General features: G+C 39.6%; 2 protein-coding genes across 4 annotated transcripts in view; both read right to left on the reverse strand.

Annotated features, from left to right (window-relative positions):
- Positions 1–23508, reverse strand: part of LOC119486301 (neuronal acetylcholine receptor subunit alpha-7) — a 54499-nt gene extending 30991 nt beyond the window's left edge. The window contains exons 1-5 of one of the 3 annotated variants that reach the window (XM_037766338.1): positions 23286–23508; positions 20807–20911; positions 14889–14945; positions 14484–14586; positions 7183–7322 (exon numbers count right to left, since the gene is read on the reverse strand). In XM_037766338.1, the coding sequence (XP_037622266.1) occupies positions 7183–7322; positions 14484–14586; positions 14889–14909 (264 nt within the window). In that variant the 5' untranslated portion in view covers positions 14910–14945; positions 20807–20911; positions 23286–23508. The remainder of the gene's footprint in view (positions 1–7182; positions 7323–14483; positions 14587–14888; positions 14946–20806; positions 20912–23285) is intronic. The other 2 variants (XM_037766340.1, XM_037766339.1) reach the window with 2 other exon arrangements.
- LOC119486323 (nuclear factor 7, brain-like) lies at positions 15941–19071 on the reverse strand. Its single transcript, XM_037766367.1, has one exon. It carries the CDS (start codon positions 18231–18233, stop codon positions 16839–16841), a length of 1395 nt encoding a protein of 464 aa, XP_037622295.1. The 5' UTR covers positions 18234–19071; the 3' UTR covers positions 15941–16838.
- Positions 23509–24778: the final 1270 nt, after the last annotated feature.

Consider the following 24778-nt stretch of genomic DNA (forward strand, 5'->3'; position numbering starts at 1 on the left):
ATTAAAAGATGAGGCTTTGTAAGCAAGCGGGCGCCCTGATGGAGGAGGGAGATTCATCCAAGGTGAGGACATTAAAGGTTAATGTTACAATGGTTTCATAGACAACTGACCTTCAGTTAGTTCAACAGTGAATGTAGCTCCTAACAAGTATTGTGCGCAGCCTGATATCTCTTCTTGCTCTGAGCCATAGAGCTCCATTAAAAACACAGCAATAAGCCACACTGACATTATCCTTCATCACCATGAACACACACACTGTAGTTTATTCTGACTCAATCCTACATACACCATGTTGATAAGAGTATTAAATACTTGACAAATCTCCCTTTAAGGTATTTTTTTTATTTTGAACTGATAAAAAATGTGTGATTAATTTCACATTTAACAATCATGCGATGAATCACAAATACATTTTTTAATCGATTGACAGCCCTTTTATTTATTACTGGAAGTCAATAAACACAAAACAATGACAGATATTGTCCAAAAAACCCTCACAGGTACTGCATTTAGCATAACAAATATGCTCAAATCATAACATGGCAAACTGCAGCCCAAAGGGCAACAACAGCTGTCAGTGTGTCAGTGTGCTGACTTGACTATGACTTGCCCCAAACTGCATGTGATTATAAAAGTGGGCATGTCTGTAAAGGGGAGACTCGTGGGTACCCATAGAACCCATTTTCATTCACATGTCTGGAGGTCAGAGGTCAAGGGACCCCTTTGAAAATGGACATGACAGTTTTTCCTCACCAAAATGTTGAGCGTTATTTAGCCTCCTTTATAACAAGCTAGTATGACATGGTTGGTACCAATGGATTCATTAGGTTTTTTAGTTTCATATGATACCATTGTCTTTACTCTGGCTTTAAAATTGAGCCTGCTACAACCTAAAAATGGCAAGTTGGGTAAATATGTTAAAGAAATTAGTGGCGTTAAAACAAATTTGCGTTATTTTCGCGTTAACTTCCACAGCCCTAAAAAAAACACATTAAATCTACTTTGTTTCAATGTTTTGCAAAACAATTAAAAGGTGGGTGAACTTTTTTACAGACACTGTAAGTTGTAGTAAACTACAAAGACTCTTTACATGTTATGATGGCGTGAAACATTAGATACATTGAAAACTATTTCTTGATTTGCTGACTTAACAATGAAGAATAAAAACTGAAATGATGACAGTTTAAAGAGTCTCATATCCTCAGCACTTCATTTGTGATCATTCTCCTCCTGGCTGTATTTAGGATTGAGGATGTTTGTGTATTTTTCTCACTGGGCCTTGATGTTGATTGGTTTCCTGGTGGGAACCTGTGCTGATATTAGACGCCCTCACACTGTGTGTGACAAAGTATTTTCCTGACTGGTGCTATAAATCACTTTCCAGCAGAGGTATTGACTGTATGCAAGAATGCTTTATCAAAGGCAGCAGCAGCAGCCTGAATGTGTTTGTAAAGCGTATTGTCCTCGGCTGCAGAAAGGGAGGACACCAGCTCTTTTCAACCTGAACTTCACCGGGGAGCCAGAGACATGGTCCGGCCGGCCAGAAAGAAAACCAACTCGTGTGAATATAAAACTCAGGAGCAACGAGGCAAAACAGCAGCAGCTGTGAAATTGTGATGAGCAGCCGAGATGATACGAGCCGATAGCTGCCACCGCCCACCACACACAGCTCGCAGCCTCCTGACAGGCTTCTGTTAGCAGAGCTGGAGGCTCCTGACAGACTGAGTGGGACGATCTGGGTGTTTAAAGTCACAATGAAAAAGGGAAAAAGAATCACTTTTTATGAGATTATTAGCTAATGCGCTTCGTCCTAACATCCAGCTGCTGCCTCATAGTAAATGCTGGAAAACCTGAGGAACCTGAGGAGGTTAAATAACGCTACAAATGTACGCTAAACTTTGGTGAGGAAAAACTGGCATTGCCATTTTCAAAGGAGTCCCTTGACCTCTGACCTCAAGATATGTGAATGAAAATGGGTTCTATGGGTACCCACGAGTCTCCCCTTTACAGACATGCCCACTTTATGATAATCACATTCAGTTTGGGGCAAGTCATAGTCAAGTCAGCACGCTGACACACTGACAGCTGTTGTTGCCTGTTGGGCTGCACTTTGCCATGTTATGATTTGAGCATATTTTGTATGCTAAATGCAGTACCTGTGAGGGTTTCTGGACAATATCTGTCATTGTTTTGTGTTGTTAATTGATTTCCAATAATAAATATATACATACATTTGCATAAAGCAGCATATTTGTCCACTCCCATGTTGATAAGAGTATTAAATACTTGACAAATCCCCCTTTAAGGTACATTTTGAACTGATAAAAAAACTGTGCGATTAATTAATCGTGATTAACTATGGATAATCATGCGATTAATCATGATTAAATATTTTAATCAATTGACAGCCCTAGTTTTAATATGTGAAATTTGAGCATTAAATTGAGTTTGGAGGGAACTCCCCTGACAAAAGGCTTTCTACAGCATTCATAAAGACTCGGCCCCTTTAACGAAGCTGGCAGCTACTACGTTGATTCAGACTTACATAAGTCAAGCTGCTTTTAAATAAACGGTAGAAGAAGAAAATGTGTATGTACGTATCTGTAAGCACCACATTCACCTGAGATCAGAACAATCTGATGCCTCAGATAGCTGAGAGCCGACAGAGAATATCAGCAGGAGAGTAAAAGCAGCTTCTGCTCTGCTCAATCTGAATCTGTGTCATTATCTGATATTAATAAGTAATGAATTACAAGGCTGGCTGATGAATGAGGATGCGAACGCTGTGATGAATGATGAAAATGGAGAATGTGAATATGTGAAGCCTGTTATCAGAATAATGCTTGTTAATGCCCAATGTGAATATTTTCTGTATGTTGATGTTTTTGTGCTTTTATATGCCACTGATGCCGTAATCCTCTACGACATCGAACTGCAACAACGAGGACCATAATGGAAATAAGTCCTGTGACTATCTTGTGTTATCCTGGATGTTCTTTTAATTGTGCATGTGCATTGGTGTTGCAGCTACGTAGGAGCTCAATGAATTGTCAAATGAACAAAACCAAACAATCAATCCAGTAATCATCTGGTAAGAAGTGAGCAGTCTGTTCATTGTAAGTGCTAAAATGTTGGTAGATTAGTTTTGGAAGAGATAAAACTGCAGGAGAGGAAAGATAAAAGAAGCAAGAAAGATTTCAGAGACCGGGTCCAAAGAACACTGGAGCAATCAGTGTTCTCAGATCGGTTTGACTCTGATGAAGACGCAGTTAGCGTCAAAATGTTAGTCTTCTAATAAAGTTGATTGCCTTAAATCCGTATTCTCCACTGTGCTTTGGACCTGGTCTCTGAAGTCTCTCCTGTTACAAGATTGCCCTAATCTGTGAGCACCGGACAGGCTTACAATTCCTTGTGAAACGCTTGGAGGCACGTCTAACCTCCTTTCTTCACTGATAAAAAGAAGCAGTTTGTGTGAAGCAACAAACATTCGACATGTCGTCGAGGTAAACAACACCTGTCAGCATGTCGTCCTGTCGCACTGCATCACAAGCTGTGATCCTGCTGCTGGAGAAACAACAGAGTATCTGCACATAACAGCCGGGGAAGGGTAAATACCGTCGCTCCGAGTTTTAGTTCATATGTCCTCGATTAATTTATTTACTTACCGTTATTATTATTATTATTATTATGTTGTCTGTTTCTCCTTGCTTTTATTTAATTGTATTTATTTTTTCTTATTTTTCTTTTCTTATTTTATTTATTTATTTATTTTTCCACTCACAAAAAAATAAAGCTTTTGGATTTACATATAATGACTATGTTACGGCATGTTCTTTGTCTTATTTATTGAATGAGTATGATGCAATAATTTTGTATCTTAGTGAACAAAGTAAATGTATGGTTTAATTGAGTCAATAAATAAAACGTTTAAAAAAAAATGCATATTCTCGATCAGTCAAATTCTTAATGCTGATTATTTGATTAGTGATTCATCTTTAACAAATCAACTTAGAAAGAACGAAATCAGGTAATAAAAGTGAGAAAGTGATAATAAAACAAGTTGAACAATACTATATCATAGAAATACATAAAATCAGTTACAAGTAAAATTTCTGCACAGACAATTTAACTTCAATAAAAGTTCAAAAGAATTAGCATCAAAATATACTTCAAGCACCAAAAGTAAAAGTACTCATGCAGAATAATGCATATTTGTATTATTGTATTATAACTGTTGATGTGTTCATCACTTTAATGTTGCAGCTGGTAAAGGTGGAGCTTATTTCAATCACTTTATAATTATATCTGCAAAGTAACTACAGCTGTCAGACAAAGTAGTGAAGTAAGTACAAGTATAAAGTAGCAGAAAATAGAAATACTCAAGAACAAGTAGCTCAAAATTGTATTTAAGTATAGTACTTGAGTAAATGTACTTAGTTAACACTGGAAACTACAACAAACAACATTAACGTTTTTGTTAAAGAACAAGAATGAGATTAAGGAATGATGAAAACTGTGAAATAGAGTTCAGATTAAGCTACAAAACACTGAGTAATGATAAAACAGAGTAACGATAAAACACAGAGTAATCATAAAATGAGGTAATGAAACTTCAGTCCACCGAGTAAAGTTTGTAAAAGCTGAAACCTCAGCAGCCGACCAAGTTCAGGCTGAGTCACTACTATTGATCAAGAACTCTAATAAACCCCCGCAAAATGTCTAGTGTTTATTTTGTGCTATGAAACACTGAGACAGTCTTTAATCACCCCTTTAACTAATTTGCGTATTCATGTTGTTTACTGTTGTTTATCTCTATATCGCATATTTGACAGAATATGAGATACTAGAAAGACTAAAGTTCGCCGACTCGTCTCTGTACTCAGTGTTTTTCATTTTCTAAGCTCACACTGTGAGGACTGTTTGAGGACTTCAAAGTCTTGATGAAATCTACTGACAACAACACAGACAGAGCCGGCCCGATAACAAGTTTTCCTCCAGCAGAGAAACAGTCAGAAACATGAGGCAGAGATTGGGTGAGATAAAGACAGGAAGGGATTCATATAAACTAAGAAGTACATGAGATACAAAAACAAAAAACACAAAACACACCTATGATTAATTGGGAGAGTAAATACAACCCCTTAGCCCCTTGCGCCTTACTTTGCGCCCAGATTATGCGCTGCTTAACTAGCAAAAGTGGAGTTGGACACGCCCTAAATGCACTTGTGCCATGCACTTTAGACCATGTGCTATAGAGTGTTTAAATAGGGCCCTATGTCTTTTTTGTAGTTTGGGTGAACCGGCTCTTTAAGAACTTGACCAAACATTCGCTGTCACCTGTCAGCCTATTTGATGGTTTATATTTGAAGCTGCAGACATAATTCAGCCGAGACTCATGAAATATTAAAGGTTTGATGTCCAGCTGTGGCGGCATAGAGCTGTTGTTTCACACTGAACTCTTCTCTGCAGCCACCAGCTGGGTCAAACTCTGTGTGTCTGTGTCTGTGTCTGTGTCTGTGTGTGTGTATGTGTGTGTGTGCGTGCGTTTGTGGTCACATGTTGTGATAGCAGAGATGAAAGCTGTCAGTACCTGGCAGGAGGCAGAGTGTTTGTTGAAGATGTGCTTGAGTTAGTAATGAATGAGTTGTGTTCATTCAGTTCATTCTTCATCACTGATTGTTCGTGTGTATATGTGTGTGTGCATGATGTTAATGTGTTTGTGTGTGTTTTTGTCTGTACACCATCTGACTACACAGTGGGAAAAGTTCATCCCTGAAGTCAGTAATGAGTGCCAATCCTGCAGTGGCTGATTATGTTTCGATTGAGCATCGATCTGCTCTCAACCTGTGCAGTTTGTTGTTCTTCTTGATGAAAACTAAAATCTGGACACACTGATTTTAGAGCCATATGTGATAGTTAGAGAACTACAACAACTTTACCAACACTCAGGTTCTCCCTCCAAACACCCCTTTTAACCCTCTGAGACCCACAATAAACCCCATTTTGTTTGTTTCAGGGGGGTATAAGGAGTATTTAGGGGGAGATAGCAGGTCAGCAGTAGATGTCACATAGAAGTGGTGTACATCATCTGAAAGCTGGGAACCTGAAGATTAATTTGAGATGCAGCTGAGCACTGTGTATCAAGTTGTTCTAGTCATTAACAAGAAATAAAATAAACACAAATCAATTAAAAAGCTTAGAACATGATGATCAAAGTCTATGATGGTCATTCCCATGCTCTATTATGTCTCATAAGTTGTTGCAGCAATTTTTGGGTTTATACCATTTGTTACACAGATTTGGTGCTAAATTTAAACATTTTTTACCCCTGAAGAATTTATGAAATGTATCAATAATCCCTCCAAAAAAAACACATTAAGACACCAAGACCTTGAGGAACAACATAGACAAAGCCATGCTGTGATTTGGGATAAAAAACTTTTGACATTTGGAGATTTCTGCAAGAATCTCATTTTTCAGTGATTGGATGGCGAGCACTTCTGTTGTGCTCAGAAACCCCCTTATTGTCAGTCTAGCTATGAAAGCCATCCATCCTCTGAATGCTCTAGGTCTCTAGTTTGTGGCTGTAAAGTTTCATGAGGCTGTGATTATCCTAGAGGTCATCACAGGTCATTTTATACAGCGAGGTCAAGTTTCAACAAACTGGTCTCATTCCTATGGGGACTAACATCCTCGCCAAAATGTATCCTCCTTCCTGACAAGCTAGTATGACATGGTTGGTACCAATGGATTCATTAGGTTTTCTAGTTTCATATGATACTATTTACTATATACTTTGACTCTAGCTCTAAAACTGAACCTGCTACAGCCTCTGAAGGACAGTAAAGTCGGTCGGGATCGGGTCTTAGGGGGTTAAAAAAGAAAATCCTGGTTTGGGATTTCCAATTCCATTATGCACAAGGCACTTCAAATCATTTGCCTAATCAAATCAAAAGTCTATTAAACAACACTTACATTGATAGTTTGTGTGTGTGTGTGTGTGTGTGTGTGTGTGTGTGTGTGTGTGTGCGTGTGCGTGTGTGCGCGCGTGTGTGTGTGTGTGTGTGTGTGTGTGTGTGTGTGTGTGTGTGTGTGTGTGTGTGTGTGTGTGTGTGTGTGTGTGTGCGTGTGTCTGTGTGTGTCAGTGTGTGTGTGTGTGTCAGTGTGTGTGTGTGTTCTCACCACGTCCATGATCTGCAGCAGGCTGAAGCTGAAGTGGACGGTCAGGCTGTGGGAGTCGTTGCTGACCGGTCGCTCTAACGGGTTGTAGTTCCTCATCAGCTCCTTGTAGAGCCGCCGCTGGTGAACACCCTGCAGGGACCCTGGACACAAACAGAGGCGCCGATTTATGTTTATGCCAGTGGGTGCCCAAGGTGATGATTGTCACAAAATCACTTTTTATTGTGCTTGCTTTAGTAATTATTAACCAAATGCGACACTATGCTGCTAAAAACTACAACAGGATGCACCAGTGTTTCCCACAGGATTTTGTGAGACCGTGGCGGGTGGACCCCGGACCCTCTTCCCCTGGAAGAAAATGTTGTACTATTTAAAGTTAAATGCATTAATCTGGTGCACTTTGAGAGCAAAATTAAGAGACTAGATCTATGAAGAACTTGACGGGTCGGGTGGGTTGCAGACAGAAGCACTACGGAGCCGCGATCCACCTTTACACTCACGCTTTTCCAAGCTGATGTAGAGCCAGTTGCGGCGGAGGAAATGTAACTTCTATTAGAGTAAAAACCCTGATGCCGTTGCGTCTTTACGTGCGGAGCATCCCGTTGTGCGCCTGATAGCGCTTCTACATGTGAATTTTATTTTCATTTGTTTCCCCCCCGAGCCTTGTGGGTCCTTTTCAGTAATCGGGCCGCCCCAGTAAGCCCGTGTATTAAAATAGCGGTGCCGGGGAGAGGTCCTACGAGGGGATCCCCATCTCCCACACCGAGCGGCCGTCTCTGATCCGCCAAGCAGACGTGGACTCACCCGCCCGCCCTTCAGGACTGCTCTGACTACATACATGCTGAAAATCAAAACATTTTACTGGATTAATTTAGATATTTTCCAAAGTTAAAGTCCCTAAAAGTGTATAATTCAACTTTTCCCCATGGTCTAGTGTTAAAAAAGTTAACAAAAATCACAATAAATTGTAATATCAAATCGACACCCAAGTATCGTGATAGTCTCAAATCGGGAGATAGGTGTATCGTCCTAGCCTTAATGTATGTATTCATTTATTTTTGATCAGCCTTCCCAATGAGTACTCAACCTTTTCGGCACCCACGTGATCGGCCCGTATGGACACAGTACACATCAACACATATAAACGCTTGAAAACAAGTACTGCAAATTCTTCCATCAAATACCAACATGGTGTTGTGTATTCAGTGGACTCAGCTCTCTCTCTCTCTCTCTCTCTCCCAGACCTCACAGTGAGAAAACACTGATGTTTATAATGTCAGTGATCCAGAAAGTGAGTCCTCTTTGAATGTTGCTCTCACTGAGAGTCTCTCTGGATGAAAGCACTGGATGAGAGCCACAAATGTAAATTGGTGCTGTGGGAGAACAGGTTGAGTTGTTTAATCCTGTTACTGCCTTTAGTCTATAGATACCAACAGCAACAGACAGAGAGACGGACATTTAAATGAGCTTATCTATGAATTTGTGTCAACTTTTGTGCAAAATTTTGAAAAAATAAGTCGTAAAAGCCTCCACATGAAAGTAGAACACATGAAATGTTTTACATGTTAAAAATAATACATGAAAGGGATAAATTCTACATGATCAGTGTGTTTGTGCTTGAATCTTTTTCTTCATAATGATGTTAGGATGGGACAGATACATCATTTCCTGTGTGTGGCTGGTTGCAATAACAGAAGAAGAAAAAGAAGACTAAAGGTGCATTCACACTGTGTGACAGCAGTGAGTTTATTGCATGTCACACTGGGAAGGCTCTAATAAAATCTCGGTTTCAATCTGTGTCAGACTGGACGATAACAATTTTGAGGCTGGCAGATGTGCTGGCAGCGTTGTGGTGAATAATAACACTACAATGTAAATAGAAATAAAGTATATGAGAGCAGATTATATCTGTATGTATGTATTCGGGCTGGGACGATTCACCTATCTCCTGATTCAATACTATCACGATACTTGGATGCCGATTCGATATTACAATTTATTGCGATTTTTGTTAACTTTTTTTAAACACTAGACCATGGGAAAAAGTTGAATCATACACTTCTAGGGACCTTTACTTTGGAAAATATCTAAATTAATCAAGTGCTGAAGTCAAATATATCAGTCATTGCCAGGAATTATTTATTAAATTTTTTCCAGCAACCCAAAAATCATCAATCAATTTCCCTCACAAATTAGTGGTATTTTATTTTAATTTTTTAAGGGACATGTAATGTTTTATACTTCTGGTGAATATAATCCAATCAATCTTATTTCTATATATGTATTTTGTATATACAGTTCCCTTTGTTAACACCTTATTTTGAAAACTGGACGTAGTAACACGTGTATACTTCCTCTAACTTCTCCAAGGTGGTCTCTAGCTCTCCCGCCAGCTCCGTTCTCTTTATACATCCATGGTCAGCTCCATCGGGGCCGTTTGAATGCATTTAACATAAATGTCAGTATATGGGTGATCTACAGTTGTAGCGTCGGATCATTTGACCACGGAGATGAGAGTGACGGCCGGCTTGACCGCACGTTACCACAATATGATAACGTTTCCTGTCCTTGACAGAGTTAGCATGCAGCTTTAGCCATGATGTCTAGCTCTGCTTTTCCTGCAATGTGTGAAACCCAAAGTGTTCCCATACTTTACTGTATGTATAGTGTTTACCACTTTGGATTTAAAATGGGAGGGTACAGGTCGTATCCACGCAGACCCTCCACCGTTTGTCCCCTGCGGTTTGTTTAGGCTGACGGATATGGAGCTGATATGACGTCACGTGACTCAGACTACAACAATAAAAGCGGTAACTTCCTTCTACCTCCACATAGACTCAAATGAAGCAAATATAACGATTCTGGCATTAAAAAATCTATTTCAACATCATAAAAAAAAAAATTGCAATACATAAGTGAATTGATTTTTTTGTGTCTGTAAAGGGGAGACTCGTGGGTACCCAAAGAACCCATTTTCATTCACATATCTGGAGGTCAGAGGTCAAGGGACCGCTTTGAAAATGGCCATGCCAGTTTTTCCTCGCCAAAGTTTAGCGTAAATTTGGAGCGTTACTTAACCTCCTTAACCGACAAGCTAGTATGACATGGTTGGTACCAATGGATTGGTTTTCTAGTTTCATATGATACCAGTATCTCCACTCTAGCTTTAAAACCGACAACCTAAAAATCGCAAGTTTCGTCAATGTATTAACGAAATTTGTGGCGTTAAAATGGATTTGCGTTAATGCGTTATTGCGTTAACTTTGACAGCCCTAGTTTGAAGGTGTGTGTTTTTTTCCCCCTAAACCTTATTCAAAAATGACGTTTACAAAATGTTGCGTTGTCAAGTGTCTTCTGTGTCATTTCATGTTGTATTCTGATTGGTTGGTTTGTAGACGTAGATCACAGCAGCACTCACATTGATAGAATTTGGTCCTAACTTTCTAACTCTGTCAGGATTTTGCCTCTTTCGGTCTCCAAAGCTCAAAAAATGCTGCTTCTCTCACAATTGTCACCTTTCGTCTCAGACGGCCCAAAGTGGCTCAGTGTAAACGAGCCTTAAAGGCTTTATGGACGCTGGTTGCATCAGCCTGAGTGAAGATGAAAGCTCGTCATGAGATGATTGACAGGTGCTGGATGAGACCCTGACCAACTGTGGGGGGGTAGAGGGGGGGTGGTGAGACTAACAATACATTTCTCATTGTCAGTCCTGTCCCTGGGCTCAGGGTCACTGTCAAGATGTTTGAAATACTGAGGACATGAGGTCAAGCCAACAGGAACATTTTCTCTTTTAGTGCCCGTTTCCTTTCAGGTACATTCACAGTTCATGACGTTCTGCTGGCGTATTCCCTCCTCTTATAGGTGAATCCTTCATTTTGTTTGAAATAGAAAAGCGGTTTTCTATTTTAAAGGGGAACTCTGCCGATTCAAACACAAGAAGATCATTTTACTGGTCACGGTTTGTCCCACTCAGCCTGTACAATGTCTTCTGTGACATAATCAAATCTGCAAATTTGCATAAAGATTATCAGCCAACCTGCAGCACATTCAGCATGCTCAGACTTGACACCAGTAAACGGAGAATACAAACTTCTGCCCTCCAATAGGGGATTTAAGCTTTGTTTATACTGGCACGAGACACCGTGGCGCGGGCCTCCGTAGATGGCACACGCACTACAAGCCTGCACAGAGGCGTTTATGCTCAGCGCGTTGTTCATTGCAATATGCTCCGAAACGCAGGAGGTGTACATAAAAAATATTCTGTGGATAAGATAAAAGTCAACGAGTGGCACTAGAAACAAAAGTAGGCTGTTTGGCAACAGTAGTAAACACTAAACACCAACGTACAAACCGCCAAACATTGCATTTGTGTAGTGTAATTGTTACTGTCGCTTACCTCCAAGTCAAAATGACTTCCTGTCTCTCGGTACTTCCCCTCGGGTCGCCACTCTTTCCATGAGACCTTTTTTTTTTTTACTTTAACAAAACAATCTCTCATATTCTTTCACAGCCTACAGCAGAAAGCCTCTTCTTTCCCCATTGTTTTGGTTATATCTTTCTAAGTATTTAATGTCATGTGACTGTCCCTGTGGTCATGTGACTGTCCCTGTGGTCTCTTAATGAACAGTCGTAGAGATGTCTGTCTGTCGGCCAGTCTTCCCACAAAGGCAAAATTTAGCGCAACTTCTTAGCGTGATTTAGCCTCCTTCCTGACAGGCTAGGTGGATGGTTGGTACCAATGGATCCGTAGGTTTTGTAGTTTCACGTGTGATATATATTTCCAATACCTTGAAAACTGAGCCCGCTTCAACCTCCAAAAGACAGAATAGCGGCCGGGTCCGCCGGCAGTCTGTCGGAGTTTTAAGGGGTTAAACACATGGTTAAATCAAAATGCATCAAAACTACTTGGTTAGGTTTAGTAAAAAACATCATGGTTTGGCTTGAAACGACTATGTTTATTACGCTATATGTTTTTTGTTACGAGTTTTAATTTCACATGGGACACGAACAGCGGTCTCCTGGGTGAAAGCGTGTTTGTTTGACCCCTCCACCCCGACCTCTCTATGCGGACTGTCATTACAAAAACTAACGTAATCAGCGACAAAATACATTTCCCTCAAAATGTAATTCACAATTTAGTTTTGTTGTATGGGAATGTCATTTTTAGGAGAGAGGACTGCAAATAAAGGTGAAAATGCCCCCAAATTATTGGAATTAACCTTTAAACAATTAAACATGGCACATTTGAGCAAAGTCAGTTGAGTTGGATTTACTCCATTTTAAATGATTCACTCTATGTGCTGTCTGACCAATCTACGGTAAACTACCCAGTGTTCCCAGTTTGTTTAATTCAACACATTTTGCTTTGTTGAGCTGGACGAGGCTCAGCCGACGTGTTTTGGGGGAAATTAAATTTAAAAAGTTGAGTTTAATCCTTAAAATGGAGGTAGTGCAGGTGATATAAAGAGACAGAGCAGCTGAACCAGACCTCGGTAGTTCAAACTCTGGTGTGTGAAGTGTCTGTTTGTTAGAGTCTTAGCAGAAGAGATTCAGACTCAGCTGACTTTAAGCCTTAATATTCCAACGCATGTATATTAAAGTCTGAGGTTTTTCTTTTGATTGGAAGAAAACATCATCAACACTGGACTTTAAAACTTCTTGTGTTCAAAGTTGTGTCATGTGCTTCTTTTTCTAAGAAAACACTGATTCTACCCAAAAGAGTCACTCAGTGAATAATCACATTGTCCTTTACAACTAACCGGCTGCTGGCTGTAGCATTAGATTTAACAGGAAAGATATTACAATGCTATCTAACTCTTGGTAAAAAACAATGAATTAGGCTTGCCGCGGTAGTCGGTGTTACACGGTGTTCAGGTACACACCGAGTACATTACTTGACCATGCCCCCAGCATTGTTTTGCTTTTTTCAGCGCCGTGTTAGTCGGACGACGGATGCTACAACCTGAAAGTGAAAGTGTCTGCTCCGTATGGCGTCTCAGCTCAGAGTAGCAGGATTTCACACACGAGATGAGGGAGAGTTGAAGACAAAACAATGGCGGAGGATTTGGTGTCAAAGGAAATATTTTAGATTTAAACCCAATGCTATAAGTAAACAATAACGTTAATGAGGCAATCGCCGTGCGGGGGATGGTGCTGTCACAGTCGGTGTGCGAGGTGCAGCGGCGCCGGGTGGAAACCTGCGGTAAGCTGGACGGGAGAGGCCAGGCACACCGCCATCCAACGTTAAAGATCAACGTAAGCTCTGTACAGATATTGAGCGTCATCTTTTCTTGTAAAATGTCCGGTGTAATCGGTAACACTGGTTTTGTCACAAGTTTATTAACTGGTGGGAAAATGTTCTCATACCCACGAGTCTCCCCTTTACAGACATGCCCACTTTATGATAATCTCATGCAGTTTGGGGCAAGTCATAGTCAAGTCAACACACTGACACACTGACAGCTGCTGTTGCCTGTTGGGCTGCAGTTTGCATATTGTTTATGCTAAATGCAGTACCTGTGAGGGTTTCTGGACAATATTGATTTGATTTCTAATAATAAATTTATACATACATGTGCATAAAGCAGCATATTTGTCCCCTCCCTTGTTGATAAGAGTATTAAATACTTGACAAATCTCCCTTTAAGGTACATTTGGAACTGATAAAAATGTGTGATTAATTTGCGATTAATCACGATTAACTATGGACAAACATACTATTAATCATGATTAAATATTTTAATCGATTGAGAGCCCTAATTTTAACGATTTCCTGGAAATTGTGTAAAACTTTTTTTATTTCTCTTTTTTTCTGAGGCCACAGTTTGTAGCATTGTTGTGTTAGATTGCATTATGATGTACAAATGTTCAATATTTTGTCAAATGATATTTGTCCACATATTTGTGTCACATCTTCAGAAATTTTGTTCTATCAAAATGTGTCTTCGCCATTTATATCCTGTGACTTTCTGTCACGTTGTTTTGATAAATACAATTTCATGAAGAAGTGTTCTTTTTGATGGTTGGCTTTAGTTTTTTAATCCTTTGCGTTGATTGGTTTTGGTGTATTTTTGTATTATTGCGTTTGTAAAAGAGCTGCCACATGAAGGAGAACTGTTGTTATTTGAGATTATTATTTATCTGTTTTACCTGCGGCTGCTCAAAGTCAGTGAATTAAACAAAACTAACTGAACAGCTGGACTGATCCATGACAAGCAAACATGCTGTGTGTGTGTGTGTATGTGTGTGTGTGTGTGTGTGTGTGTGTGTGTGTGTGTGTGTGCGCGTGTGTGCATTCAGCCTACCGTGAATGAGGCAGCAGAGCGTCAGGACATGCAGGGTGAAGATGCGAGCGTCCATCCTCAGCAGCCGTGAGTCACAGAGACACTGACCAGAGTTCCTCCTGAACTGGCAGAAAACACCAGAGAGAGAGAGAGAGAGAGAGACAGAGAGAGAGAGAGGAGAGAGGAGAGAGGAGAGAGAGAGAGAGAGGAGAGAGGATTTACTCTGAGAGGGAGACAGGGATGATGCTCCTCCCCCCTCGAAAACATTCAAAGGAGAAGATTCGGCAGCTGGAGACACTGAGGAGGAGAGAGATCAAGAGAGAGAGGGAGTATGTGTGTTCTCCTCTAAGAGGAGGAAGAGCTGATGATATATTTGAAGTATCTTCTAAGGTTTTTTTTTACGGGGGTATATCATGAAAAACTCACTTTTTCAGTGCTTGTGCTCATCCATTTAGGTATCTGGATTGCATACCAACCCAAAAACTGTGAAATAAGACAACCCAGTCAATTTTTTTGTGGGCTGTCTAGATCAGAAAACATGTGATTCAACAAGCCATTCAGATTTGGCTCCCCTTCCTATGCAGCCTGTTCTCATACACCGTTCGTAGCTATACCTACAAGTACTACTACTACTACTACGAAAAGTAATGCACTGTAATTCGTATATATCGCACTAAATCAATTTGTATGTAATCCACGTAATCGTGAACCAGGAAGTGTAAAGAGCGACAAACGTCACGTAGGGAGGATGTCGGGGTGGATGGATGGGTCAAAAAGCACCAGACTTTCATCCAGGAGACTGCTGTTCATGTCCCGTGTGAAACCAGAAGGCAACGTTTATTTATTTGTCACCTAACCTCTGTACTTAAGTTACGCCACTTCCGGTGTTATTTTAACCAAAACCATGATCTTTTCCTAAACCTAACCAAGTAGTTTCCTGTGAAGACGGAAGTATATTTTGAAGACAGTATGCATGTAACCAGCGGAAATTGTCACGTGTTGCTGGAGATTCGTAGGAAAATGCACGAAAAATGAGGAATAACTTTTTTGTAAGATATCATACAATGGATGGATCACATGAGGATACGTTGTTCTATGTCACAGGCTCATTACAATCTACCGCCCACAGCTTGAGAACTACCTTTGCAGAGCTGCACCATATTTTTCTCACAAGCCAATCAGAGCAGACTGGGCTTCTTAAAGAGACAGGCGCTAAACCTGAGCGTTTCAGACAGAGGGTGAATACAGGTATATTCAGGCACAGAGTATGAGAAAAATGATGTGTTTTTTGAACATTAAAGCATGTAAACATGTTCTAGTAGAAACTCAAAATATAAGTATGAACCTGGAAATGAGCACAATATGTCTTTTTTAACCCATTAAGACCTGAGGGGCTAAAAAAACACTTAAACCTGAGCCGTTCTTGAAAACCTCCTAAAATCTGAGGGTTTCTGAAAAACTTGACAGAATTATCAACGTTGACAAAAACCTTTATTTCTCAGCCTCTGGAGCAGATAGAAACATGGAATAAAAAACATTTGACAGCTTAGACTTTTGGCTTTTATGAGAACTTATTGGTTTTGTCCTAAAAAACATTATCATTCTCCCAAAATAGCATTCCCATAATGCATTTTTCCTTACTCATGTGTTTTTTTTTAGCAAATCACCAAACTAGAAATCAGTCAGAGCTCACAGTGTATCTCTGCCAAGGCTGCACAGTCCTCCATTTATTATTTTCATGACAGAACATTTTTAGAAATAACAAAAAAAAAAAAAATTCTACCCAGATGTTCAGATGTCTGTTGACCTACAAATCAACAAATATACACAGCGGTTCAATAAGCATTATTGTGCACTAGTGGCAGCAGACTATAAACAGCAGGTTTCTATGACTGTGTAACTGAAGCCTGATGTACAAAGCAACATTTACTAAAGCTTTGACTCTGACAGGTAGTTTTACTGAGGACGATAACTGAAACGCTTACGCCTTTACATTTTAAAGTTACAACTGAGAATGAGAATAATGTAAAAAGTTCATTCATTCCCTCTAATATCGCAAATCGTATTGTAATTTCAATATCACTCAAAATAATCCTAATTAAATAATTTTTCAAAATCGTTTAGTCCTAACAAAAACTAGTGTAACAACAGTTACTGATTTTTGTTTGTTTATACTATTTGTCTGTTGTTTTAACATCTTTGACTCTAAATTAAAACATTTTACACTTACTTATTATTTGTTGTTATACTATAGATGTCATCCACATCGCCATGCCAACCAACATCATCATCAGGACAACATAGTCACATGTTCCTCAAAGACTCAGAGAAGAAAATTCAGCATGTCATCATCATCATCATCATCATCATCATCATCTATTTCTGTTGTCCTACAGTCACAGAGACCTTCACTGGTAAAACCTTCAGTGGGAGATCATCACCAGTGGCAATGTATGGAAACATCCTCTCAGTGAAAGTGTGTTTGAAGGTGTGTATGTGTGTGTTAGTATCAGGATCAGAGAACGACAGCTTTCCTTTGTTCCAGTCCAGATTCACTCTGATCCTCTGGAGCTTCTTCTGCACTACGAGAACAGTGGATAGACCTGGTGGGGAGAATGTTCTGTATTCACCATCAAATAACCATATTGTCCATAATCCAGACGGTATGGATCCCTTCCTCTGGGCAGACTCTGCTAACCCACCCAGTGACCAGCCTCTACTGTCTCCAACCTGGACGTCCCAGCTGTGAGTCCCTGAGTTAAAGCCCTCAGAGCCCAGGACAGAGCAGTAGTAATAAATCCTCTCTGGATTATCAGGAAGCTGCTGTTCCTCTCCTTGTCTCACACTGGTCAGATCTTCAGACAGGATGAGACTTGGTTCAGCAGTGTTTGGGTCCAGAATCACAGGAGTGTAGGAGACCATGTCCTTCATCTTGTTCCAGATGTTGAAGGTCAGGTTGCCCAGGTGTTTGGCCTGGTCTATCAGAGCTCCTGAGAGCAGCTGTGGATCCTCCAGCAGGGGGCGCTGCTGGACTCTTTCCACTGCAGCCTTGTAGTTGAGCAGGAATGAGACGTCTTCAGCTCTCAGCTCGTCCTCTGTGGCTCTGACTGTGTCTGAAAGAGCTGCTATCTCTCTGCTCACAGCCTCCATCTTCTCCTTCATCATCTGACTCTTCTGCTCCTCTTCCTCCCTCAGTGCAGCCATCCTGGCCTCCTCTTCCTCTTCTAGAAACTGGTGAAGCTTCTTAAACTGCTCCTTAATCTGCCTCTCTGTGTGTCGGGCCTGGACCTTCATGTGTTCTGCTGTTTGATCAAACTTCACTTTAACTTCTTCAAAAACCTTTAACTTCTCCTTTAAGGGCTCCAGAGTTTCCTGAAGTTCCTTCTTGTTTTGTCGTGCAGCTTCATCGATGGGTCTGAATCTGTGGTTGGTGTGTTTTTCTGAATCTCTGCAGACGACACACACCGGCTGCTGATGGTCCAGACAGAAGAGTCTGAGTTTCTCAGAGTGCAGACTGCAGAGAGCCTCTGAAGATCTCTGAGCTCTCTCCTGTAAGAAACTCTCACACAGGTTCTTTAAAGCCAAGTTAGGAGGTAGGAAGTCCTTTGAATATCTTTTCTTACAAAGTGGACACTCTTGGACGTGTTTATCTGTCCACCAGCTCTGCAGACAGACTTTACAGAAGCTGTGGCTACATGACAGGATGACAGGATCTTTAAAGATGTCGTGGCAGACAGAACAGCAGAAATCGTCCTCTAATCTGGAAGCCATTTAGTCTCTGAGTGAAGCTGAAAACACAGCAGGCAGACGGCTCAGCCACTCCCTGTTCCCTGAAAGATACTTTAACTTTGAGTCGTTGTTCTTGTAAAACTCTGGTTCAGTTTGTGGATTCAGCAGCTGGTTGAAGTGGTAGTATTCCAGAATTCCCAGTATTCCCTCCTGTAGATGTCCTCTCTCAGTGGAAGTGGTGGTTTTGGTCTGAAGGTGAATCTTATCATCCGTCTCTCAGTGTGTGTGTGTGTGTGTGTGTGTGTGTGTGTGTGTGTGTGTGTGTGTGCTGACAGAATAACAGAATAACAACCTGTTTCCTGGTGTGTCTCAGGTGAGTCAGGTGATGGGACCAGTTTGTGAGGTTAAGTTTCATTCCAAACTGCTTAATGGCACAGTCACACATGTGAAAGTTCACCAAAGTTGAACTCCACTCACTCCTTGACTGTATGAGCTGCAGATGTGTGTGTTTGCATGTGGAGGGGAAAGTTAAACAGCCAGTAGTAACAAAGAATAAAATGAATCACAATTCTATAAATCAATAAATAACCCAATATGAACGTGAGTGTGTGTGTAGATTTGCATTTACAATGTTAAAATGTTATAAATCAGTGGTTATATTGATGTTCTTCTTTTTTCCTTCAATAATAAGTAAGGGAGTCATGTTTTTGATTCTATATCAGAAATAGATCGGAATTAGCTTCCAATTTCAACCATCGAAATCAAAAGCAGGATTGATGATTTACAGCTGGACTGAGGAAATGTAACAGCCACCTCACTCATGGTTAAAAATATAAACCAGCACAAAAATCACAATTACAAACAAAGCCACCATGTTCTGAACAGACACATTACATTACAAACACTAACTAAAGGAACATTTGCATTTTGGAACATAAAACAGCAAACTTAAACAACTCATTCCAGCACTCGGGACGAGGCAGGCATGATGGGAAATGTGGGCTATGTGGATACTCAGGACACTTTTTTTTCACGCATTTTACACTGCATGAATTAGCCTGGCGTCTAGTGGACTTTAGTTAGTTAGTAACTTTTCCTTACTCATCATAGCTCTTCTACTCTTACTTGGTTTAACATAAAGTCACTGTATCTCTTACATTATATCATACTAGCTTGTCAGGAGGGAGGTTAAATAACGCTCCAAACGTGCGCAAATGTTTGGCGAGGAAAAACTGTCATGGCCATTTTTAAACGGGTCCCTTGACCTCTGATCTCTCTATGTGAATGAAAATGTGTTCTATGGGTACCCACGAGTCTCCCCTTTACAGACACGCCCACTTTATGACAGTCACATGCAGTTTGGGGCAAGTCATAGTCAAGTCAGCACACTGACACACCGACAGCTGTTGTTGCCTGTTGGGCTGCAGTTTGCCATGTTATGATTTGAGCATATTTTTTATGCTAAATGCTGTACCTGTGAGGGTTTCTGGACAATATTTGTCATTGTTTTGTGTTGTTAATTGATTTCCAGTAATAAATATATACATACATTTGAATAAAGCAGCATATTTGTCCACTCCCATGTTGATAAGAGTATTAAATACTTGACAAATCTCCCTTTAAGGTACATTTTGAACAGACAAAAAATCTGCAATTAATTTGCAATTAATCGCGATTAACTATTTGAATCGATAGACAGCCGTGGTTTATGTCCTTCTCTGTCTACTTTACGCTGGAAAATTCTTTCCCCCAGTTTTGCTGCAGCACCGAATGTAATTAGACGGGTTCTCTTGTTTCTCATCATTTCTACAGCAGGACTCCTTTGTGGAGGAGTCTTTATTATGTGAGTCTCTCAGGTGACTGACAGCAAACAAGCTGCAGCTCCGACGTGAAAAAACCCTCAACTCCCGAAGAAGGAAATGAGGATAAAACAACAACAAAAAAAACTTCTCGCTTCATGTGATGGATTCTCTGTTGAAAGTTATTTTTCATTCTTCAACAAGAGTGAATGGCAGCAAATGACTTCTTCTGAAGAAGGAAAACAAACTCTGATATTTTTAGCTACACTGACTGTGTGCAGAAAGAAAGAGGAAACCTGCACTGTTGGAAACACACTTATTCTCCTTTAAATACACATTGTTTCGTCTCAGATTAAATGTGTTAAGAGTTGCCCTCACATACAGGGAAGGCAGTAGATGAAAGTAAAGCCTCTATAGTCAACTATCAGACTGAAATCGTCAGTCGTTCTCATCAGTTTATAGGTCAAAAGGTCATGGTGTAATTAAGCATCATCGCTGGGTAAAAACTTTGAATAAATAAGTAAATGTGAGGTGCGAGGGCTTTCCTCTGCTCTGCTGAGCATGATATAAACTCCTGATTAATTTGCTAATTAGAGCTGAATAATGAGATGGTTTTCTTAACGACTCTCTCCATTAGAGACGTAACTGTCGATGAACAGGCGGCAGGCAGAGAGAGAAGGAAACCTTTCTAGCTGCTGCACACTCAAAACCAAACAGTGATCAGCGTGTTTGTTTCATCATGTGTGAAATCTGTTAAAGTCATAATGCGTGGCTGTCATTGAGAACATCATTGTATCTGCGGTTGTGTGTGTTTACCTGATAGCAGTGGTTGTGTCACGTGCAGAGACAGAAGCTTCCCAGCATCCTCAGCTCAGCATGCTCGGCGCTCTCTGCAGCTTATTACCAGCACGGCCTGCAGCGCTAATGAGCAAAAAAAAAAAACTGAGAAAAAAGAAGACCATCTGCAAATTTCAGCAGGTTAAAACTCTGGAAAATCTTGTTAATTGCTGAAGGAGATTTAACAAAAAGCTGATGAAGTAAAACAAGAAATTCACACATATTCTCACTAAAAACATGTCTGGAGTCACAGTGAGACCTCTGCAGCTGTAATTAACACTTTAACACAAAGCAACATATCATGGTTTCAGACAGTTCACTGTCATGTTAACTTAAACGTCTAATCTCATCTAACAGCAGGAGTCTGATCCAACACAGTTCAGGTGGAGATCACAGAAAGACAAGAGGAGAGAGTACTGGCACTGACGGACTACCATCTAGTGGACGAACGGCAGCTTAACAGCAGAGAATTTATTACAATAGATGATCTGTGTTTCAGACAGTGGGGGAAGTAACTAAGTACACTTACTGAAGTAGTCATTTTGAAGTAGTTGTGCTTTACTGGAGTATTTCCATTTTCTGCTAATTTACACTTCTACTCCACTACATCTCAGAGGGAAATATTGTACTTTTTACTGCACTACATTTATCTGATAGCTTTAGTTACTTTACAGATTCAGATTATTAAAACAAAATAGAATCCACTAATAAATGATGATGTATTATTATAGATTAAACTACCCAGCAGTATATAAAGTCATTAAAATGAGCTCCATCTTTACCAGCTGCAACATTAAAGTGATGAACATATTAATGCATCAATAATAAGAACACAATAATATAATTTATTACACGGCTGTGTTGAACCAGCCTCTCAATAAAATATCAGAAACCGGTCGTGTCTAAAAGGTAACCCGCAAATTGCAAAATCTGATCTGACGGAGATCTGCAAAAACTCTCATGAGACTCTCTCCCCGACTACCTATCCTAACCTTAACCAAAGAACACATATTGCAAAGAAGTAAAGTCAATTTTATGTTCCATTGCAACATCAGCACCCAGCAGCAGAGCTACGCTTCCGTCATTTTGGAAAGTGACTGCCAGACGCCAGTAAATTGTCCGCCTAAAAAATGCCTTATGAAAGTAAAACTAAATTATTTCTATCCTTTTGTCATAATCTACCGAAATGGCTTGTGTTCAACAATACATTTTATCAATATAATACGCGTTTTCAGTCCAAAATGGCATCAGCGGCCTGTCAAAAAAACACTGGAGTTTCATCTATTTGCTTCTATACTCTTTGTCTTAACCATTCAAGGTCAATAGAGTGCTGCAGGGATGACGTATTTTTGTAGGCCAACCAGGAAGTTAGCATCGCCCTGGTTCCCTCAACTAAAAGCCAATGGGATTGTTCCATTGGGTTTTGAATTAATGCAGAAAATAAACTCTGTGTCAAACAGTTTATGATTCTTCCACGATTTATTCAGCAATATAATCTTCTTCAATGAACACCACTTTTATGGTTTTTGAAGTGTGAATGCAATCGCTAGAAGTAAAAAGCTAACGTTAGGCTATAAACGAACTGCACCACGGTCACAAGAGCATGAGTATACACAAAGAGGACGAGTTGGCGTGATGACGTTTAGTAGTCTCATTTAGCCACTTGTTAGCAACTGACTTTTTGAAAAACACATACAAGCTTCAAAATTCACCAGTGGGGTATTTACTGAAATATTTTACATCGTAGAACAAACTGTTAAAATCTCTTCAGCTTGCGTTAACCACAGACCTTATTTCAGCCATCTAACTAAAAACCCATTGACCTCCAGACGAGGGAACCTGAAGTGCTAAAATGCTAACTCATTTCTGGGTTATAGGACTCATTCCTGCAGCACTCTATAAAATAACTCTGGATTCAGCTATTAGTGCGTTTTACAACTTTAAAAACATATTTTTTTAAATAAGGGCTATTAGAGTGTTTGTTCTGGGAAGTTGATTCACCTCAAAAATAATTATCCGCTGAGTTACAGACATCTCTTTCCCAATGTATGTCTATCGGAAAAAGTATTTTTGGGCCCCACGGCATCACGTGACGGACACGGAAGTATTAGTACCGCCGTTTGGCCACTACGAAAGTCCGGATCATCGACCGGCGCACTTCCTGGGGGCTTGGTCACTACAGGGGGGAGAAACTAAATGGCATTGGCGGTGTTACTATGGTTACTACTCAAAGACCGCTCATGTTCACATCCTCCTTTAACCTATAAAACAGAAAAAATAAAACTCAAAAAACATTTCTACACTCATATAGATATGTCTGACTGCTTTAAGGTATTTATAAGGTTAAGAAAGTTAACACAAAACAATGCAGAGGTCTTAAAAGGTAACACAACTTTACGTTGACACACGGCTAATCGATAGCTTACTATGCTAATGTTAGTTTAGTACGTCAACTCACCGGAGAGAGTAATCCAGAGTAATCCAAAAACACGCACATCGACGTCAAAATAATCCTCTGGTCTCACAACCAAGGACACCATAAAAAAAGAAATTAACTCAAAGTGTCTTGAGAAAAAATAAAATCCTGGTTTTAGAGTCTTTATAGAAACTCTGGAAACTTTCCCCCGAGCAGCGGCCATGTCTTCTTCTCCGCTGTTCTACGTCACAGCTCCCCCTAGCGACCAGTGGTCACCAGAATGATTAAATCAGCGTAACCATGACAATATTAAATTGCTGCTTACTTGTACACGTCACTGAGTCAGTAATAATATTCCAACATATATATATACACACACACATATATACACATATATATATACATCTATATATATATATACACACATACATACATCAAATATATATATACACTCTAAATTCATAATGAGTATATATATATATATAATACATATACTGTATATATATATATATATATATGTATTATATATATATACATACACACACATATATATATTTATATGTGTGTGTATTATATATATATACATACATATATATATATATACACACATATATACACATATATATATACACACATATATATATATATATACACACATATATATATACACATACATATATAAATACATACATACATACATACATCAAATATATATATACACTCTAAATTCATAATGAGTACTTTAACTTGTTGGTCTAATACTTCTGTACTTTCAAATAATGTAGGATTTTGAATGCAGGACCTTAGTTTGCAACGGAGTACTTTTCATTGTAGTTAGGGCTGGGCAATAAATCAACATTGTGATGAAATCATATATTGTGATACACAACTATGTCATCTAAATCAATAACAAGCACATACTTGCTCAAATGTCTCAGAAAATCTGATAATTTTGCACCAAAGTTCTTAATTAAATGAAAAAAAATACTTTTCATTTGTCAAGTATTTAATTCACACAGGAGAATACAAAACCACGCGGTTATTTCACATAGACCATATTTATTGAATTACCAGAAAATATATTATTTCATGATATATTGTTATTGAGATATGAAATGACCTATATATCGGGTTAGAAGATTTTCGCTGTATCGCCCAGCCCTAATTGTAGTACTTTTAAAGGATTTGAGTACTTCTTCCACTACTAGAAATGTTAGTTGTAGCTGTTAGCTAGTGCTACACTAAAATCAGTACACAGTTACAATTGGTTATATTTTAGATTTTCGCGATCCTGCTCCTTAAACCTGACTTGTCTAATACTACTACTACTACTACTACACTTAAGCTGTGTACCAATTTCATACTACCCTTTAATAATTTAAGTATACTCCAAACAGTTAGTATGCTGCATATTCATACTAACAAACCCTGATTTTCAAGTGATCTTTTGATGCCACAATGCAATGCACAGCTGCTCACAGCTGGAATAAAATAAATAAAAATGAGGATGGTGATGAAAGAGCTCCAGGAACATC

Source organism: Sebastes umbrosus, chromosome 4 (assembly GCF_015220745.1).
Source record: "Sebastes umbrosus isolate fSebUmb1 chromosome 4, fSebUmb1.pri, whole genome shotgun sequence".
Classification (NCBI taxonomy): Eukaryota; Metazoa; Chordata; class Actinopteri; order Perciformes; family Sebastidae; genus Sebastes; species Sebastes umbrosus.

Excerpts from the sequence above, each read along its gene's own strand:
- LOC119486323 (XM_037766367.1), bottom strand. The coding sequence starts at position 18,233 with ATGGCTTCCAGATTAGAGGACGATTTCTGCTGTTCTGTCTGCCACGAC.